Here is an 18,011-nt window from a genome sequence, read left to right as displayed (position 1 = left end):
ATGGGATAAATACTGTAGTCGTCAAGTAAGGATCACATCATTTAAACATTAGTGGAAGTCAGTCATCAGTTTGAGAAAAAGCTAGAAATACCATAAATGCAAGGTACATTTAAAAAAAATTACATATTATGTTAAAAATTATCATTTATCAATACAATACAGTAAATAATTTTAAAACTGAGAAGTGACTGTTTTTATTCCATAGTGTTTTCTTAAAATGTTGCTTGCATCATTCCAGTCTGGAGAGCATTTCTAGCAGAATGCTGTAGTAGTAGCAGAGCAAACAAAAATTATGAACTAGCTGACCCATAAGTTTGAAAGACCTACTGTCCATTCTTTTACAGAAAATTTGGTGACTCAGATATTATGCAGTTAGTTTAATAAGCAAAAAAGGGTAATGGATTCCTATTACTGAAATTGCTTAAGAGTAACAGTTAACTCAACATGGAAGATTAGATATAAGTACTGTAAGGAGAGATCACAAATATCAGATGGAAAGGTAAGAAATTATCAATAGAACTGTAAATTATCAGTAACATCAAAAAGACAACTTTATTTATGTGGGGCACTATGTATCTTTCAAGTCTCTTCCTGCTAAAATTCTGCTATGCTTCATTTACAGAGCTGTAACAATAATCACAGGAGTTAAACTGAACAGGAAAATCCTAAATTGAATCAACAGTAGCTGATACTTGAAATGCAAAAATTAAATGCCTTATCCCACTGAGAACTCAGTTAATCCTCTGCTGATGTAACAGAGTATTCCCTTAGCATGCTGCTCTATTATACCTGAATTCGTCCCAACCAGATCAGTATATTTAAAAAACAATATTATAAAAATTATTCAATAAATTCAGTCTGTAAGACTGAATCATCATTTGGGAAAGAACAAAAAATAGAAATTTTCAACAGTATAATTTTTTTTTCTTTGTTATTTTTAACATTGAATTTACTGTATGGCATTATGTACAAAATTTATAAAATTTAATATGCATTAGAAACAGCTAGAAAGATTTTATGATACAACATCTCAATGTTTTATTGAATCAAGTAAGTTCAGTATGCTAGGAAAACTTTTTAGCAACATTTATGTATTTCCATAGCAAACTTATGCTCTGGTATAAAGCAAATGACTCAGGGACTTTGTAGTGATTTCTGTGTATTCAACACAACATGACCTGGCAATGGATCATGTTATTGCTATCATGTTTGTCCATGCCTTACTACATAGGAAGACTTTTTCTAGCACTTACTGTGACTTACCAGTGTTCACACATATGGAATCCAGCTGGCTAGCTAGACTACCCCAACTGCAGACCCTGATATTTAGGTATGTAGCATATATCCCAGTTCTTTATCCAAGCATATCTGAAAATTACCTTTGTACCTGGTAAATTGTTCTCTGCTTACCAGCATTACAAAAACTAGATTTAGGCAATTTACTTAAACGTATATAGCTTTTTAAAAAAATGAACCTATAGGAACAAGATAATAATCAAACCCAAGCATTAGCATTCATCTAATACTAAAGTGCATTTTAAGCTTTTTGTTATACCATGAGTCTAGATTTCAAAATTATTCAGTCATGCAGATTATAAGAGATTTATCAGGATCAAGCATTAGACCCTCTTGGAGAGCTATGAAGTAGAAATTTTCTGAATGGTATGCTAAGCGAATTATTCTCAGAGAAATCTGTTTTCCAAAACCTTAGAATGTATATACTCTACCTCCTTTTTGAAGAAAACAGTAAGAGGACAAAAGTAGTAACATGTTCCTAAAGCAGCAGTATACTGATTATCTTAGAGATTTAAATCACATGTACCAACAGCCTTGCCAGTCATGCTTTAGTCAGCAATACAGAACAGTACAAGATAGAGATTTTAATTTAGCTTTCAAGATAGGAAAGCAGCTTGCCTATCAGAGAAGCATGGCAAAAAGCAGCAGCCAAGATTAGGTCAGGAAGTTTTTGACATAATTACTTTCTGAACCTTGACAACATCGCATAGATTCATACAATTCTGCTTCACTTACAGCCAGGCCACTTCTGACATTTCTTTGTTCCAAATATGGTTATCTGAGAGTAGCTGGACAGCTCTTAGCTTAACATTTTCAACAAAGCCTGAAATTTCATGATTGGCCAGGATGCCACTAGTAGATGTTGAAATCATAATTTAAGGGATTGAAGGAGCAAAGAGCAGGACAGACATAAGCAGGTAGATGGCACCAAGAGAAACCACCATTTTGATTTTGCTTTCAATTTCCTTTCCTCCCAAATACCTGTGAAAATGCTAAATAGTGGAAATTAAATTGGTTTTATTTTCTCAGTGCTGTGTGGATGTCAGTATGAAAATAAAATGTTCTGTGATATAAATCGCATTATTATAGCCAAACTATCCAGTGTTTTTCAGTATGGGGATATCATTTATGAAATCTTCCAAGTGGTAGACAACATTGTGATTCCACAGGTGCAATTAAGTGGAATCAGATGTCACTCTTTCTAGTGCTTATACAGTTAGGCAGAATAACTCTATAAGTACAAAAATCCAGAACACTGTAAATCAAAGCAAAACCATTTTGTGGCGATTATTGGTTGCAAATACTGCAAAAAAAAACCCCAGTATCTCTAAATTACAGTCCACTCTGGACTTTATTGATTTATTTATTCATGAGAATTTATTAAATGAAAATATTTGCAAAAAACGTTGTATGAAAGAAAAAGCATTTTAAGTAGCAAGGGAAATATGCTCCAGTGGGAAAAAGCTCTCCCACCAAAACTACTTTAAAAGGCTCTTTAATTCATACAAGCAATAGTAAAAGGGTATTTCTGAAATAGAGTAAGGGAGTGCTGTTTGCAAATATTAATTAAGCAAACTTCAGTTAACTCTAACCTTAACAACTTAATCTCATCCACAATGAATCACAATATGCCAATACAGTGTTACCAATTAACAATACAAAGCCTAAATTCTTCAGAGTATCAAGAGATTTTAAATAATGAACATTTTAAAATCAAAATACATCTTATTAGAATAATTATTCTTTATAAATTAAGAGGAAAAGCTCTGGAGCAAGTATGATTTACAAAACTGAAAGCAGCAACTGTGGTGTTGTAAATATTATGGCATTGCTTAATTGGTGAGATGTAAATCACACTGAAGCTGAGGAACTTCCCGACATTTTGATCCAAACTCAGTAGCTTATTTACTTGAATGCTAAACTTTATTTATTACCGATGAGATGAGAATAACTAAGTTTCTCAAGGCAGACAATTTTAGCTGTTTGGGGAGGTAATAATTTTTTGACCATAAATTAAAGAGCTATAATAAGATTGAACTGGGCCACATCTTGCAATCAGTGTTGTCTTTGCACCTCTACACCTAAGTGTGAGCGTAAGTAAGAGCAGAACTGATCTCTGAATGTTTAACCAGCCAAATAACAGTTTTGTATGAATTCTTTCAACCAAATTACGGTCACATGCTTTGACTGCAGAAATTAAATTAATTTCATGCTTAATTGTGCTCCAGGTACTGCATATTAATCTCCAAAATAACTAAATGCTTATACAAGTATGAAAGAAAAACACTTAAAAAAAAAAAAAAGTGAAAAAAAAAACATGACTATGATGAGTTTGCAGGTTACCTCCATTATAAGTTAAAATACAACAATATGAAAGTTTTCTAAAGCAGCTAGCAGCTTTTCATTATCAACACAATTTACAGATGGACTTTTACATAAATATAAGCTTCTGATGAGAAACGTGGCATACGTGTTACATATTCTGCCTTCTCTCAAAGCAAAAGAAAACCCTTCAAAAATAGAATCCTGAATTCTGTATCATCAAGATTGAGAGAGGTACATAGCATGCACTGTAAAATACTATTAAAGTTTTATGGAGAATATTGGAACCACAGAAATCCTGGGGCTGCCGCTCTTGCCTGACCATGCTGTGATGCAAGTCCCGAGGCTCAGCAGGGAGCAGCTGTGCATGTTGGTACTTATTGCAATGAATGGGACAGGATCATAGCTGAAGAGCATGCAGGCCAGTCCATATTGGCTAAAAGGTGATTAAATAGGAGACAGAGAGATGTATAACTTGCTTAGGTAACCTGTGTAAAACTGGTGACACGATGCTCTGCCTCGCTAAAAGGCACCAGAGCTGCCCGCTTGACTGATCCAGCTTGGTTCTACTCCTGTGAGAAGTAAGAACGGTAGGAAATGAAGTTCAGGACACAACACCTCTGGGTTTTTTTGCACTGAATATTGCTTAAAGTAAAATATACATTATTAATGTGTCTGCAACAGCATTAGAAAAGCCCATTTTCTTCAAAGCATTGAAAAATATTTTGTCATTGGTATATCTTGGTGTCATTATTGGCCTATAAGTTACATTTAACATAAATTAATTATTACCTCCTATTATGATTATTTTAACTAATTATTATACAGTCATACATGTACAATAAAATTTTCTGTATAAACCATCCTCATAGTAATTAAGAACCTAAAATGGAAAAAAATATATTTATAGTTTCTACACTAAATAGCAGTACTGCAGCTCAGATCCACAGACCTTTATTTATAGGACAATGGACGCAGTACAGTGGTCCCACAATTATTAACGGTGTACTTCCATGATAAAGTTTTGTCTAGTATTTGTTCTCTAATTTCCTTATTATACTGTATTCACCAACTGATATTCTTAGGGACACAGTGTTTTTATAATTAAATTTATTTTAGGTTTCAGTAACTTTCTAGAAAATTCCTTGTTAATTCACACCTACTAAGCATGTACAACATTATATGTATTGTTTCTATAAATCTAGTAAACATTTCTATCAAACTACTAGAAAGATAGATGTGCTATAATAAAGAATTCACCAAACATTAACATGCTTAATTAAAACTTGCTAAGAAACAATAATTATTTTGTTGGAATTCAGTTTATTACCCTAACAACAGTGAATACATGTAATTGGTTGTAGACACAGAAGCAAGCAGAAGCACACAGACACACATTCATCAGCATTTGGCTATCTTGTGCAGTGTCCTCACAACACCTGGTTGCCTCAGCTGCCTTTCATCTGCAAATCTGCTAATTTAACACAGTTTTATGGCAGTTCCTGACTCTAGATTTTTTCATTTGTGGTGTAAGCAATGAAATTACTAGCAGATCAGCTTGGCTACAGCAGCGTCATATAAACAGGAAAACATGAGAGGCCAGAAGTACAAGGCACATTATGGCATGGCAAAAAAGAAGAAACCTTATAAAAAAAGCCATTTGTAGTCAATTTTTTAATGCCTTCTTTTCCTATGGATCATTTTCATTAAAAGAGTGTTGGTCATCTGACTAATAAGTCAACAATCCACTATATGAAAAAACCATGGTGATTAAGAGTATTTAGTGAAGTGTAGGAATTATGATCAAGATTTTAATGCTTTTGTGTCATACTTCTGTGACACAAATCTACTTGAACTTCAGGCACTTTCATATGAAATATGCCCACAGTCTTTGCTTACTGCTGTATCTCTCTTGAAAATCCCTAAAACTGATAAATATTCTCTTCAATTTTTCACCTTCAGCATCTGCATTAGTAAGAAATTTTGGCCCCACTCAGCAGAGTTTCAGATTTGGCCTGTCAAAACTGCTTGGCACTAGCTCATCCCTGACTTAATATGCATTTCTTTGTCTTATCACCTATCAGCTTGCAGTTCCTGAAGCACAACAGCATTAAGTGCCTCCAAGAATACAATGAATACACTGTTTTCTTTTAAATATGGCAGGTGGTGTAGAAAGCCTCTCTTTTATGGTGGAAGCTCGATGACTGGAGTTCATGTTTCAAATGTTGGATAATCCACTTCAAAACTTTTCCTATAGGAAGTCAGTATTTCTGTCATCTTGTACAATAACCCAATGCGGGTCCTTCCATGGGAAGAAAAGAAAGATCTGGCTAATGAAAACAGTCAGCAGTCACATATCCAGCTATACAGTGAAGTAAGAGATGCACCATTGTCATACTCAGCCCTGGTAACCACCAGCACAGAAGTTTGTATAAAGCTCACCCTCCACCTCTCCTACTGACACAGTGCTCTAGTGCAATGAAGAACAGAACAACTGAAGGTTAAACTTCAACTGACTTGTTCTGCACTCAAGTACTGGGTTTGAAGAGTAAGATAAATATTAATACAATCAATCTGAAAAAAAAATTGTATAATATAGACATTTGTGATAAGAAACAAGAAAATATGACTAAATGTGTGATGCAGTTGGTACAAAAAGGGATCTCAGGCAGAAGATTCCTAGAATCTTACCCACAGTTACAGTCTTAGATTAAAGTAAGAGAAAACCACAAATGAAAGCCTTTATGTTAGTTTATGTCAGCATGCAATACTATTCAAAAATACCCATGCTAATGCTGAATGAACTAGCATCAGTACTAAGCACTGCACAGACTTACTCTGCTTGAGCTGATGTGCCTCCACCACTTTCAGTTGTACAGGACAAAGCAGTGGGTTAATAATATACACACAGTAATAATGCCTTGGCATCCACTATAACTCTCAGTGCTACACTGGATTTATCCACTTGGCACCACCTTGTGCCAGAAAGAGGTACATTTTATTAGTCACAGTAGGTAACAGATTCAAATATCTTATGGCTTTGAAAATAACAATGAGTATGAAATGACAGGATCTTATATTGAGATATTAAGCTTTGTAACTTATTTACCATAAGGCCATTACTTCACTTCAGTCATTCTGCTACCATCGGATTAATTATTAGTGATTTATTTGACATTGTTTAGTGATGCTAGTCCAGTATTCAAATGTACCTATCTATGATGTATATGGATGCATTTTCACTATATAAAAAATGTTAAAAACATCAGAATGAACTGTTAAAAAAGCAGATTAAAAAATAAACTACTCTAATGAAATAAGCATGGAGAAATTTGCACTAGCGATACACACTTCGTATGACTTCAGGTATCTGGTTCTATTAAACTGGTTCCTTTGCTTGTTAAGGATTTAACAAAATAAAACAGAAAAAAAATTAATTTTATAAAAACTTTTATTACATATCTTGATTATTACTGTAAATGCAATGTTGTATCACCATCATTCAAAACTCACAACCTTACATCAATTTACCTTCAATAACATTTAAGGTTATTATATGCTATTGTAGAAGAATTAAAGAAAGATTTTACTTCAACATTAGTAACCTCAGTAAAAAAAAAAAAGAAAATCATTAGAGTATTTTAAAATTAGAAATAGTCTTACCTCTTTGCTTTCTTCCAGGTCTGATTCACTACTGAACTCCTCTGTGTTTAAATTTTCAAAATCCGATTCTCCAACAGCAATAGGCACTGTCACGGTGAGACTTGGGTTGTTTATGAATGACATGTAATCACTTTCATCAACAACATATTTTTCCACACTGCTGCCTATGCCACTGGTAGTTCCATTCCCATCTTTGAGATAGGCAAGGTTTTTACCTATGTCTACTATTGTATGGTTGGAAATACAGCTGTCTTTTTTATTGTTTAGGTCTTCAAGAGGTTTGATTTCATCTAAAACTTTCTGTTTTCTAACAAAAGCTTTTTGGATGAATTCACGCACTTTTCTCTTCACATAATCTATGCCTTTCTGAATCCTTGCCACAGCAATCTGGAGATTGTTCATTTCATTATCATCATCGGTAGCAGCAAGGTTGTCTGAACTAAATGAGCTCAGCAGCAAGGCCAGAAATAGGTTGAGTACCTAAAATAACATAAGGAAAAAATTACTCTTATTTTTAAGTCATAAAAGATACGTCATTAAGAGATTTTCAATATGCTAAAAGTGCTGGTATAACCTCACTAATACAGGTGAAAATCTGAGCTGTTCCTTGACTGTCTCCTCCACAATCTGCAGTAATGCAAAACTGCTCCTCAAAACGGAGAAAGACAAACAAGGCAGAATACAACATAATGCAGTGATTTACGCAAGCTACATCCACAGTAGTGTTCATAGGCCAGGGGAATTTAGGCAAATACCAGTCTTCTACAGCTCACCAGACCATAGCTCTAATACCTCTAATTCAAAATATAGTAAAATATTGTATTTGGCAAGTATATATGAGTCTATCTTGGTCCTGGGCAGGAACACTAGCTAAGAGATAGAGTCCACAGATGTGGTACACCTCATTTTCAAGAGTGACTTAGTAGTGATGACTGTGGATAAGCATATTTATGAAATTTGTGGATCATACCAAAAAGATAAAGGATGCCAGCACTCAAGGAGAAAGAACTACAAATAAACATAATCATGGTTTATGGCAAATTGCTGAACTGATTCAAAATCAATACGTTGTTTAATTCTGAAGTACTGTTGTGGAAAGGATTGTTAAGAAAACTGAGAAGTATATATACAGAAAGTGTGAAAACTGGCAAGGTAGAGGTACTGCAGAAAGGGGTATAGAGGCTGCATCAGGAAAGCATCACTGGTACAGAAATATCGTGTTATGTGGAGATGTGCTACAAGGGATGCCGAGTATAAGAAATGAAAGTATCATTATTTAGTACTTGTGTCTTTATTCAAAATGTTGCTTGGGAGGGATTCAGAAGCCAGTAGCAAAAGGGATAAGCCATTTACAAATCATCACTTATGAGAAAAAAAAAATTGAAGAGTTAGGCTTGTTTTGTTTCCCAGAGAAATTACTGAAAGCGGATGTGACAGTAAGCTTTTAAGTATTATAAATGTTTTAAGTATTATAAATGTTGTCATAAATAGTTTTCCATCAATATTGAGACAATTTAGTTTACTTGGCTGTAAAAGGTGATTTAAATTAGATGTTTTTTTAAAAGGCACTCTTAACCATAAACATAATTCAACTGATATTCCTAAAGAGATTATAAATTTACTGAGATTTAAAAGAAAATCAGGCAAACCTTTTTCATAGGTAATCAAGTTATATTTGAACCTTGTGTACAGAAAGGGCAAGTGAACTACATGTTTCCCTGAAGTCCTTCTCTAGTCATCATTTCAGATTTCTAAATAATGAAAAACAGGAGATATGTCCTAAGAGTTTTAAAAAATCCCCACTGATTACATACCACTAGGTTTCCAATCACCATGACCATCATGAAGACTGTAAGGCACATGGTTTGGCCTGCAACCTCCATGCAGTCCCACATGGTTTCTATCCATTCTCCACACAGCACTCGGAATACAATCAGGAAAGAGTGGAAAAAGTCGTGCATGTGCCAGCGAGGAAGTTCACAGTCGCTGGAGATCTTGCAGACACATTCCTTGTAGCTCTTCCCAAAGAGCTGCATCCCAACCACAGCAAAAATGAACACAATGATGGCCAGCACCAGGGTCAGATTCCCCAGAGCCCCCACTGAGTTGCCAATAATCTTAATCAGCATATTTAGGGTTGGCCAAGATTTTGCCAATTTGAAAACTCGAAGCTGCAAAACAGAAGAATGTTATATGGTTCTTTGTTAGCTAATTGTAATGTAATTACTGCTATACATTTCATATTTCAGTCACTGTGTGTCTACATTGTGTCTCTTGTAATCTTTAGAAGCTCAAATTACAAAATTTCTGTTTCCAGTTCTTTGTACAATACTACATATCAGCAGTGTTAAGTCCTCACTCAAGCGAAAAGAAATCAAAAATAACATCTGTAAGCTCATCTTAATTACATTGAAATTATCACAAATACTCCTATTCAGACTTTGACTCTTTTGGTGAATTTAGGTATTTATAAAGAAGTTTTACTTGTTAAAGAAGATGAACAAAACTGCCTTTTTCCTGTAAACTCTGAGAAAATATTACTAAAAATAAATGAGCACATAGAAAATGTGATCAGTTTAACAGGACCATAAGTGTATAGTCACTTCCAGATTCTTTAATCTTAACAGGCAGTGAGATGGAGTAAATGTTTTTCCTAAAAAGAGAAACAAACTAGAGTTGCTAATGGCAGACATAAAAGTGACTTTCAAGTATCTTCAACAATATATTTTCTGTCTTTTAAAATAAATGTAATGTGTCTTAAAAAGCTTGTCATACAACATTGAGAAAAACAAGGGAAAGTATTATATTAATAAGTACAACTTGAAACAGACAAAAATTAAATTATTGGAAAGATACAGCAATTGTTCAGACAACTGAAAAAGAAGAATACTTAAACAGATGAATATAAAACTAAATATTATTAATGTGATGATTTTATGTTTCACAAAGAAAACACATAAATGTCAAGTCAAAACCAGAATCTACTAGTGAGAGAGAAGTCAATCCAGACAGATTTTAGACTTCAGGCAAAGTACAGTATAATACGATGCAGATAACCAGAAAAAAACTTATTTTAAACCCCTTATTTTTTAAAGGGGATGTATTTAACTTTCATTTCATGTTGAATATTTTTTTTAATTTAAGGCAGAAGTTGAGCTTGATGACCAGGAACTCTAGCTTCATGTCTCTCACTGTGTAGTCTTTTCAGAAGAGTATTTGGACACTGAATTGCATGCTAGCCTAGTCTGCAGGAAGAACAATGTGTTTTAAGTTCCTGTTCATGAAAGAGATACCTAATAACAGACAGAGACACTGTCTGTTACAGAAGTCACTGTAGTGACTTCTGAACAGAAAATCTGTCAGCAGATAGACCCTTGCAGAGGATGGTACAGAAAGGGCTGGTAGGGATGAAAGCCCCTGGACAATGAAAAATCTTAACACTTTTAAAACTAACCAATAAAGGCAATTGGTAATGGAAGTCTATAAGCTAAAATTTTCAATAAATTTTATTAATTAAGTCATTATTTACCAAGCAATTCACTAATCTTCAGTCACAGGTAGTGTAGGCCCTGTAGCTCTTGCTTTTTTTTACTCCCTCATCTAGGGAGAAGACTAAGAAATAATTGTATTAGAAAAATTAATCCTTTAAGCAAGAATAGAATTGGTGTTGACAATATCTTGAAGGAGAAATAGACATTACTATGATAATATGCAAAACAAACTTGACATAATATATACATGCCATCTAGTGAGTAATTTAGCATTATGGAAGTTCTGAAAAGATTTTCTGTCTCAGCCAAATATTTAATTTGGAAATGAAAAATGCACAAAATATATATGTACAAATACAAAAAATGTAATCTAGAAACATATTTTAAATAGTATATTTACCAATCGGAACGATCGAAGGACAGATAATCCTTCTACATTTGCAAGGCCAAGTTCCATTAAACTAAGACTCACAATAAAACCATCAAAAATATTCCAGCCCTCTTGGAAATAATAATAAGGATCCATGGCAATTATCTTGAGAAACATTTCTGCTGTGAAAATTCCAGTAAACACCTGCAAGGAAAATACAGTTTCTTACTCCAGTTTAGGAAGAAAATATTTTAAAAGTAAAACTAATGGTATCAACATGTGCTAAGTTATATTTTCAGCAAGAAATTAATGGTAAATCTGAATATCTTCTCTGTATTTCCAGACACTGGGGTTAGGAAAAAAATAATATTTGAAACTTATATATGCATCACAGAGTTTGGGTTCCAAAGAAAAAGAATGGGAAAATGCTGTTTTAATCTAGCCTGCTAATATGTATGCCAATACACAGAATATAATCTGATTTTAATAGTAATTTTTATCTATTTAGAGCTCATCTTTGCCCTTAGACCACATTTTGACTTCTAGGAATAAAGATAATTGTTCCTATCATAAACTTATTTTATTAAGAAAAAAAAAAGATACTGAAAGTTGAGCAGAACTATTCTTCTTCAGGATGACTTGTGGAAAACACTGTCATTCCATTTCATAATTTCCTTACATCTGTCATGCTTACTGGGTACTTCCCCTCTAAAACTCCTTGAACACCCAGATCCTTAGAAGGTGCTAGTGAGGAGCAGAATGGGTGTGGGAATGAAACTGAAAATTCTTGTGATTTGTAACTATTCATAAAAAAAAAAACAAAACAAACTTCCTTTAATGAGCTTCAATGACAGAAGATGAAGTATTTAAAAATCAAAGTGCATATATTAACTCAGTAGATCTTAGTCTGTAAAGTAAGAGTGGTGAAATTCACAAATGTCAACAACTTAAATTTAAGTTCAACAATCCCAAACCTCCAGTCAACTTTTTATTTTACATGAATGCGCATAAGTCACAAAAGAATTGAAGAAAAATGCATTTTACAAACATGGCACATCATGAAAGACTTACAAGGTTTCCTACTGAAAGCACACCACTAAACTGTTCTGTCATTGGGTAGTGTTCCATGGCCATGAACAGGGTGTTCAGGACAATGCAGATGGTAATGGCCAGATCAACAAATGGGTCCATCACAATCAAATTTACAATATGTTTGACTTTCAGCCAGGGAGTACAGCAGTCCCAAATCAAGCAAGTGTTAGCAAATTTATACCAGCATGGCGGACATTTCTGTCTGGATTCTTCCAGTTCTAGAGAGAAAAACGAAAATAACATTTTAAACATATGTCTCTGTTCCAGAATTGCCTGGATATTTTGATATTTCCTTGAAGCCTAAATGCTGTTTTCCAAGGTACTGTTGACAAACTGTATTGATATTTTGAAACTAAGTCTGCTTTCAGTTAAAAAAAAATTCTAATTTTAAATAATCTATTAAAAAAAAAAAAAGCCAAACCCCCCTCCCCCAATACAACTATGCTAAAGATTCAGTAGATAAAAGAACCATTCACAAGCTAATGCTACATAGAATGCTAAAGAGAAATTTGTCTTAGAAACCTGTCATAAGGCTGGATGATGAGGGGATTGAAAGCAGCCTGGCAGACAAACACTTGGGGCTATGGGTGGCTGAAACATTTCATGTGAGCCAGCAATGTCAGTCAAGCCCTGAGAGCCAATATCCTCCTGGGCAGCATCACAAGCAGCATGGCCACAGGGCTGAGGGAAGGGGTTTTCCTCTGCCTGCTGGAGAGTTCAGTTCTAGGGCTCTCAGCATAACAGCAGGTTCAGAGGAGGCCACAAAGACACTCAGGGGCCAGAGCACATGGCCTGTGAAGACAGGCTGAGAGACCTGAGGTTACTTATCTAGAGAAGAGAGGGCTCCAAGGAGACCTTCTGCAGCCTTGCAGTACTTATAAGGGGCCTGCAGGAAAGATGGAGAAGGAGCCTTTATCTGGGAGTTGAGTGAGAGGATGAGGGTGTAGTTTTGAACAGAAAGAAGGTAGGTTTAGATTAGGTAGTAGGCAAAAATTCTTTACTGTGAGAGTGGTGAGGCCGTGGCATAGGTTGCCCAGGGAACCTGGGTCCTGTCCCTGGATGTGTTCAATGCCAGGCTGGATGGGGCTTGGAGCAATCTGCTCTGGTGAAAGGTGCTCCTGTCCATAGCAGGGAGGTTGGAACTCTAGATGATTGTTAAAGTCCCATTTTTAACGATTTAAAAATCATTAATTTTAAAATATCCTCATGAAAGATAAGCATTTAGAGCAAGCCTGAAGTCATACAAGTATCCATGCAGCATTATGGTCCACATGGGCACAGCTGCTCTTTATTCCCTTCCAATTTTCTATTTCGGGCATAGTCATTTAAGCCTCAACATAATGCTTCAACCTTTCTTACAAGTAATTGCTTAATTCCATGATTCAAAGTAATTGTATTTAGCCTTACAGAAAGAACATGATTCCTCCTTTGTGAAACAGCAAGTCTATTGAATTGGTAGAAGGGGATTGCTCTACTGCAAGAAGCATAGCCATTTCAGTAACCTAAAAAGAGCTCACCCCCAAAACACAGCTTCACTATAGAAAGACTACATTGAATAATTGGTTTTGCTTGCATTTAAATTGGAAACTTGCTACTTCTACCTCAAACCTATCAGTATGTTGCAAACTTGACTCCTTTTCCAAATTTGTCAGTCCCAAATTAAAAACAAGCAAACAAACAAAAACAACAAAACAAAACAAACCCCACCAAAAAAAAAAAAAAAGCCAAAAAAAACCCAACCAAAAAAATGCAAACCATCAAAAAATCCCCCCCCAACTCTATATAGAAATCTCTTGTCTGTACCCTCTAGGCTGAAATAGCTGCCTTTAAACATCACTACCACTTAATGCATTGCACATTTAATAGCACTTTTAAGGCATTGTCATACCAAAAAAAATATGTTACATACCTTCCATTGTGTTTGTAAGCATGCTGGCTATACTCATTGCTCTTTGCCTTGCACTTGGGTCTGTTAGGTAGTCCATAGGAACATGGTAAGAACTAGAGTGTCTCTTTCTTAAGTCAGTTTCTGTAGTAGTGCCCTGAAAATAAAGCACCGATGAAATAGCTAATTGACTGTACATTTAATAACACTGTAAGTTACTGTAGCTCTCCTGCTGTCCCACACCATGCTCCAGTTCTATTGAGGCTTCACAACAGACTAAGGTATGCCTGACTCTGCATAGAACAAATACTGCAGCACATCGCTCTTGTGCCTTAAGAATATGTTTTTAAGTATTTTCCTGAAACAGGGCTGAGATATTGAAGCAGATTTCAGACTAAAAAATATTTCACAGTGCTTGTCAATGAGCTCTGCTGTAAATATCTTTCTGTTTAGGCAGTGAAGTCTTTTTCTAAACATGAAAATGCACAGCCAACACAGCTAGCAGTAAAGGAACTAAGCATAAATGCATTTTCTTAAGATAATTCTTAATTTAGAATAAACTATGAATTTCCTAGCACATTTTTCAGACAAATGAAAAAATATTTAGTAATGTTGACACAAAAAAAACCCATAGAAAAATTAGCTGTATTACAGGAACACTATCATAACCCTTGTAAGTTGTACTACCAGGGTAACATCAAAAGTTTCATGTATGGACAGCAGGAAGCTAAATACTAATTTAATATATTCCATTAAGTAAATGTAATTTTTTCCATTTTGATATCTTTTCTGATATACAAGCAGAGAATCATCCAGTTAAGTCTAAGCATAAAGAATCAATGGGTGTAAGACTGCACTAACTAAATTCATTCAATGGTTGACTATGCTATTCTCTTAATTCTCAGTCGATTCACATATATTTTCACATATTTAATTAATGAGGGCTCGGCAACTTCAATTTCTCCTTTATCTTATAGCTGAAAAACATGAGAGGAGCATTCATAGCTTAGCCAGAAAGGTCATCATTGCCATGTGATTACATTTGTGGAAACAGTGACTGATCATACAGGGAGAGAACATCATGCCTGAGCTATTGCAGACTTCCTTACATTGCTAGCAGTGGCTGCTTTATCAATCATCACCTCTGGCAGAAGCTGTCCTGTAGGTGATGTCAAAGCTGGCGGCCCACCAACCAAGGAAACCACTCCATTGCAGTCCACAGTGCTGTGCATCTTCCCGTTTGCTGGAAGTGCAGGTACTGTTCTGGATGACCTACTGGCCTGGCTAATGTTACTGTTGCGCCTTTCTCCATGTCTATGAGGAACAAAGAGAGAATCTCTTCTGCTCTCATTGTCTTCAAAAGTGCTGTGCTCATCATCAGCAAAGTCATTTTCTGATCCTACATCCTTTGCTCGACCTCTGAAGCTGAAAAGACTCGTTCTGCTGTTGCGCCTTGGGGAAAACAGGGAGCCACGAATGCTCAGCAAAGACTGCAGGTAAATAAAAACAATTATTATCAGACGAAAATCCTTTAAAATACAACATTTTCATACAGAGGAAAAACCCCCAATGTCTTAAAGGGTAAGGTCATCTACGAAGAAATGAACTGATACAGTCCCCCCCTAATACACTCCCATTTTGGGTAGTAAACAAAGAGCACATAAGTGACAGACAAAGACTAGCTATTTTACTGCTTTGGATATATGAAATCAATCCACTTAATTAGAGTAAAAGAAACTGCTTGACAGAATTGTTTCCTCTGCTATTCTGCCTATGTTATTACCAACTGTTCATAAACGGACTAAGTATATCTAGATACTCTTTACCCCAGGCTGGCATGACATGCTGAGTAAATAAAATTTTAGGCAAATTTTCTGTGACCCAAGCTGCACACAGAAGTAGCTCCCAGATACTGCCTGGTTTAAAAAATGTGCATATCTTTTCACGTATTAGTCAAATAGACCATATTAAGTTTCTTATTTCTTTTTTCAAGTGTTAGCTATCCTGAATATGCAATGATTTGCCTGTAATTTTGTATAAATAGGTTTGCTAATCTTCATCAGTTTACTCATTGAAGTGTTCTGCTATTGGAGGATCTCCAGTATTAAAGTCAAAATAATGCTCTTATCTTACAACTAATTATACATGTTCTTAATTTTAATGCATATCAGTAATTGCCTTGACTTGATTGGTAAGTATTAGCACCTAATTTCACCCAAGACCTCTGTGAACAGCAGAGATGATACATAACAAAGCAGTGTCTTTGTTTCTCTTCTGCAACTTATCTTTGTGTACCTGAGCCCCATTGTACCAGGGACTGCAAAATGCAGAACAAAAAGGCACTCTGCAAAGAACTTATCATTTAAATGCAACACAACAGATGGATACAAAAAGAAAGGGCATACACAGAGGCAAAATTGATGAGTATGATAAACAGTCATCTTAGCTCACCTGAAGTCACTTCCCTGTCAAGCTTTCTGTAGGCAGCATGGTAAAAGAGAGTTTTAAAGAGGGATTTGAGGAAAGCAATGAAGTGTTCTGTGAAAACTCATGGGAGCTTCTTCCAAGCATGAAAGGCAGCATACCAGAAAGAGCTCAAAGAAACTAATTTGGAAATTTAACAGGAGGTAATGGATGCTGCTTTGGGTCAGTCAAAGCTGGGACTTGTTTACTGTAAGTAGACAAGGTGGGTTGGGAGGAACTTTAGGTACAGTATGTTTTATGATAGTAAAAAAAATTCTTTAGGTAAATATGTTTACTAGCAGATTAGAGAAAAGCAATGGGATAGGTTAGTGCTCTTTGCAACAACATTCTTGATGAATACAGCAGTAAAGAGGTCCAAGTTAAAAATGATTCACAGCTGTGTATCCAGAATAGACTTAAAAAAGAAGAAAAAAAAAAAAAAGAGAGAAAAGAGAGAGGGAGAAAAGGGATCTAGTAAACGGCCTTGTGGAAATCCCTTGGAAAATTGTCAAAGGGGTAAAAGGATCTCCTAAAGCACAACTAAACCAGGAGAATTGAGAGGAGACAAAGTTATGAATGTTAGGAAGAATAAGATTTCAAGAGGAATAAAATGGTAATTTACATTGAAATAAAATGAAATGCCAAGGAAAAAATCAAAGATTACACTTAAGCCTGAGTTTTCTCAGGAAAATGGTATTAAAAATTGGTGAGTGGGACTTCTGTTAAGTGGTTAGAATCCAGAGTGAAAAGGAACTAGGGTTGGAAAATCAGAGGGGAGGTGATTTCTAGACTGTCATAATCAAACAATTGTAAATGAACTAAGAGATGAAAATGCTGGAAGAACAAGTTGTATGAGGAATGCTTAATTTCTTACAAGATGGATTAATTGAGCTGCAGTTGAATAAGGTTGCAGTTTGTATGAAGAGATAGGCAAGAATATGCACCTAGGGGATCAGATGGATCTTCAACATGAAGTTGAAGTCAATTGACATGTGTGAAAATTTGTATAAGGAACAGAATGAATCATGAACTAAATTCAGCAATGAAGCCTCACAGAGATTAGTAAGACAATTAACAACATAAAACAGTGGCAGACCAAGGAGGGGGGGTGGGGGGAAGGATGCATTACTACTGAGAAAGGAAATACATTAGGAAGTGAGTGGAAGGAGTGGCAGAAATAGAAAGCCAGAAATGTTATATTCCCACCACAGTCTGATCTAAGGATAGTCCTTAGTAAGAAAATATTGGATGAAGAGGTCTGAGCTTCTTTGAGAATGGGAGGCTGGAGAAAACAATACATGAAGAGAGTATGAACACTCATGATCCATTAAGGGATGAAACAGGCTTTTCAGAGACAGAAATAGAAGAGGATTAAAAAGGCAGGAATGAGTTTAGTAATAATGACTAAAAAGAGGGAGAAAGCAAGTCA

The 18,011-nt window shown here is 35.3% G+C and overlaps 1 protein-coding gene across 6 annotated transcripts in view; it reads right to left on the bottom strand.

The window, feature by feature from the left end:
- Window positions 1-18,011, bottom strand: part of SCN2A (sodium voltage-gated channel alpha subunit 2) — a 75,262-nt gene that overhangs the window by 19,176 nt on the left and 38,075 nt on the right. For 4 of the 6 annotated variants that reach the window (XM_072932165.1, XM_072932164.1, XM_072932166.1 and 1 more), the window contains 6 exons: window positions 15,229-15,609; window positions 14,144-14,276; window positions 12,214-12,452; window positions 11,173-11,346; window positions 9,096-9,452; window positions 7,282-7,761 (listed from right to left, as the gene is read on the bottom strand). In XM_072932165.1, coding sequence (XP_072788266.1) covers window positions 7,282-7,761; window positions 9,096-9,452; window positions 11,173-11,346; window positions 12,214-12,452; window positions 14,144-14,276; window positions 15,229-15,609 — 1,764 coding nt within the window. The remainder of the gene's footprint in view (window positions 1-7,281; window positions 7,762-9,095; window positions 9,453-11,172; window positions 11,347-12,213; window positions 12,453-14,143; window positions 14,277-15,228; window positions 15,610-18,011) is intronic. The other 2 variants (XM_072932168.1, XM_072932167.1) reach the window with 1 other exon arrangement.

This window comes from Taeniopygia guttata, chromosome 7 (genome assembly GCF_048771995.1).
Source record: "Taeniopygia guttata chromosome 7, bTaeGut7.mat, whole genome shotgun sequence".
Classification (NCBI taxonomy): domain Eukaryota; kingdom Metazoa; phylum Chordata; class Aves; order Passeriformes; family Estrildidae; genus Taeniopygia; species Taeniopygia guttata.
This window is presented reverse-complemented; position numbering and strand designations above follow the sequence as displayed.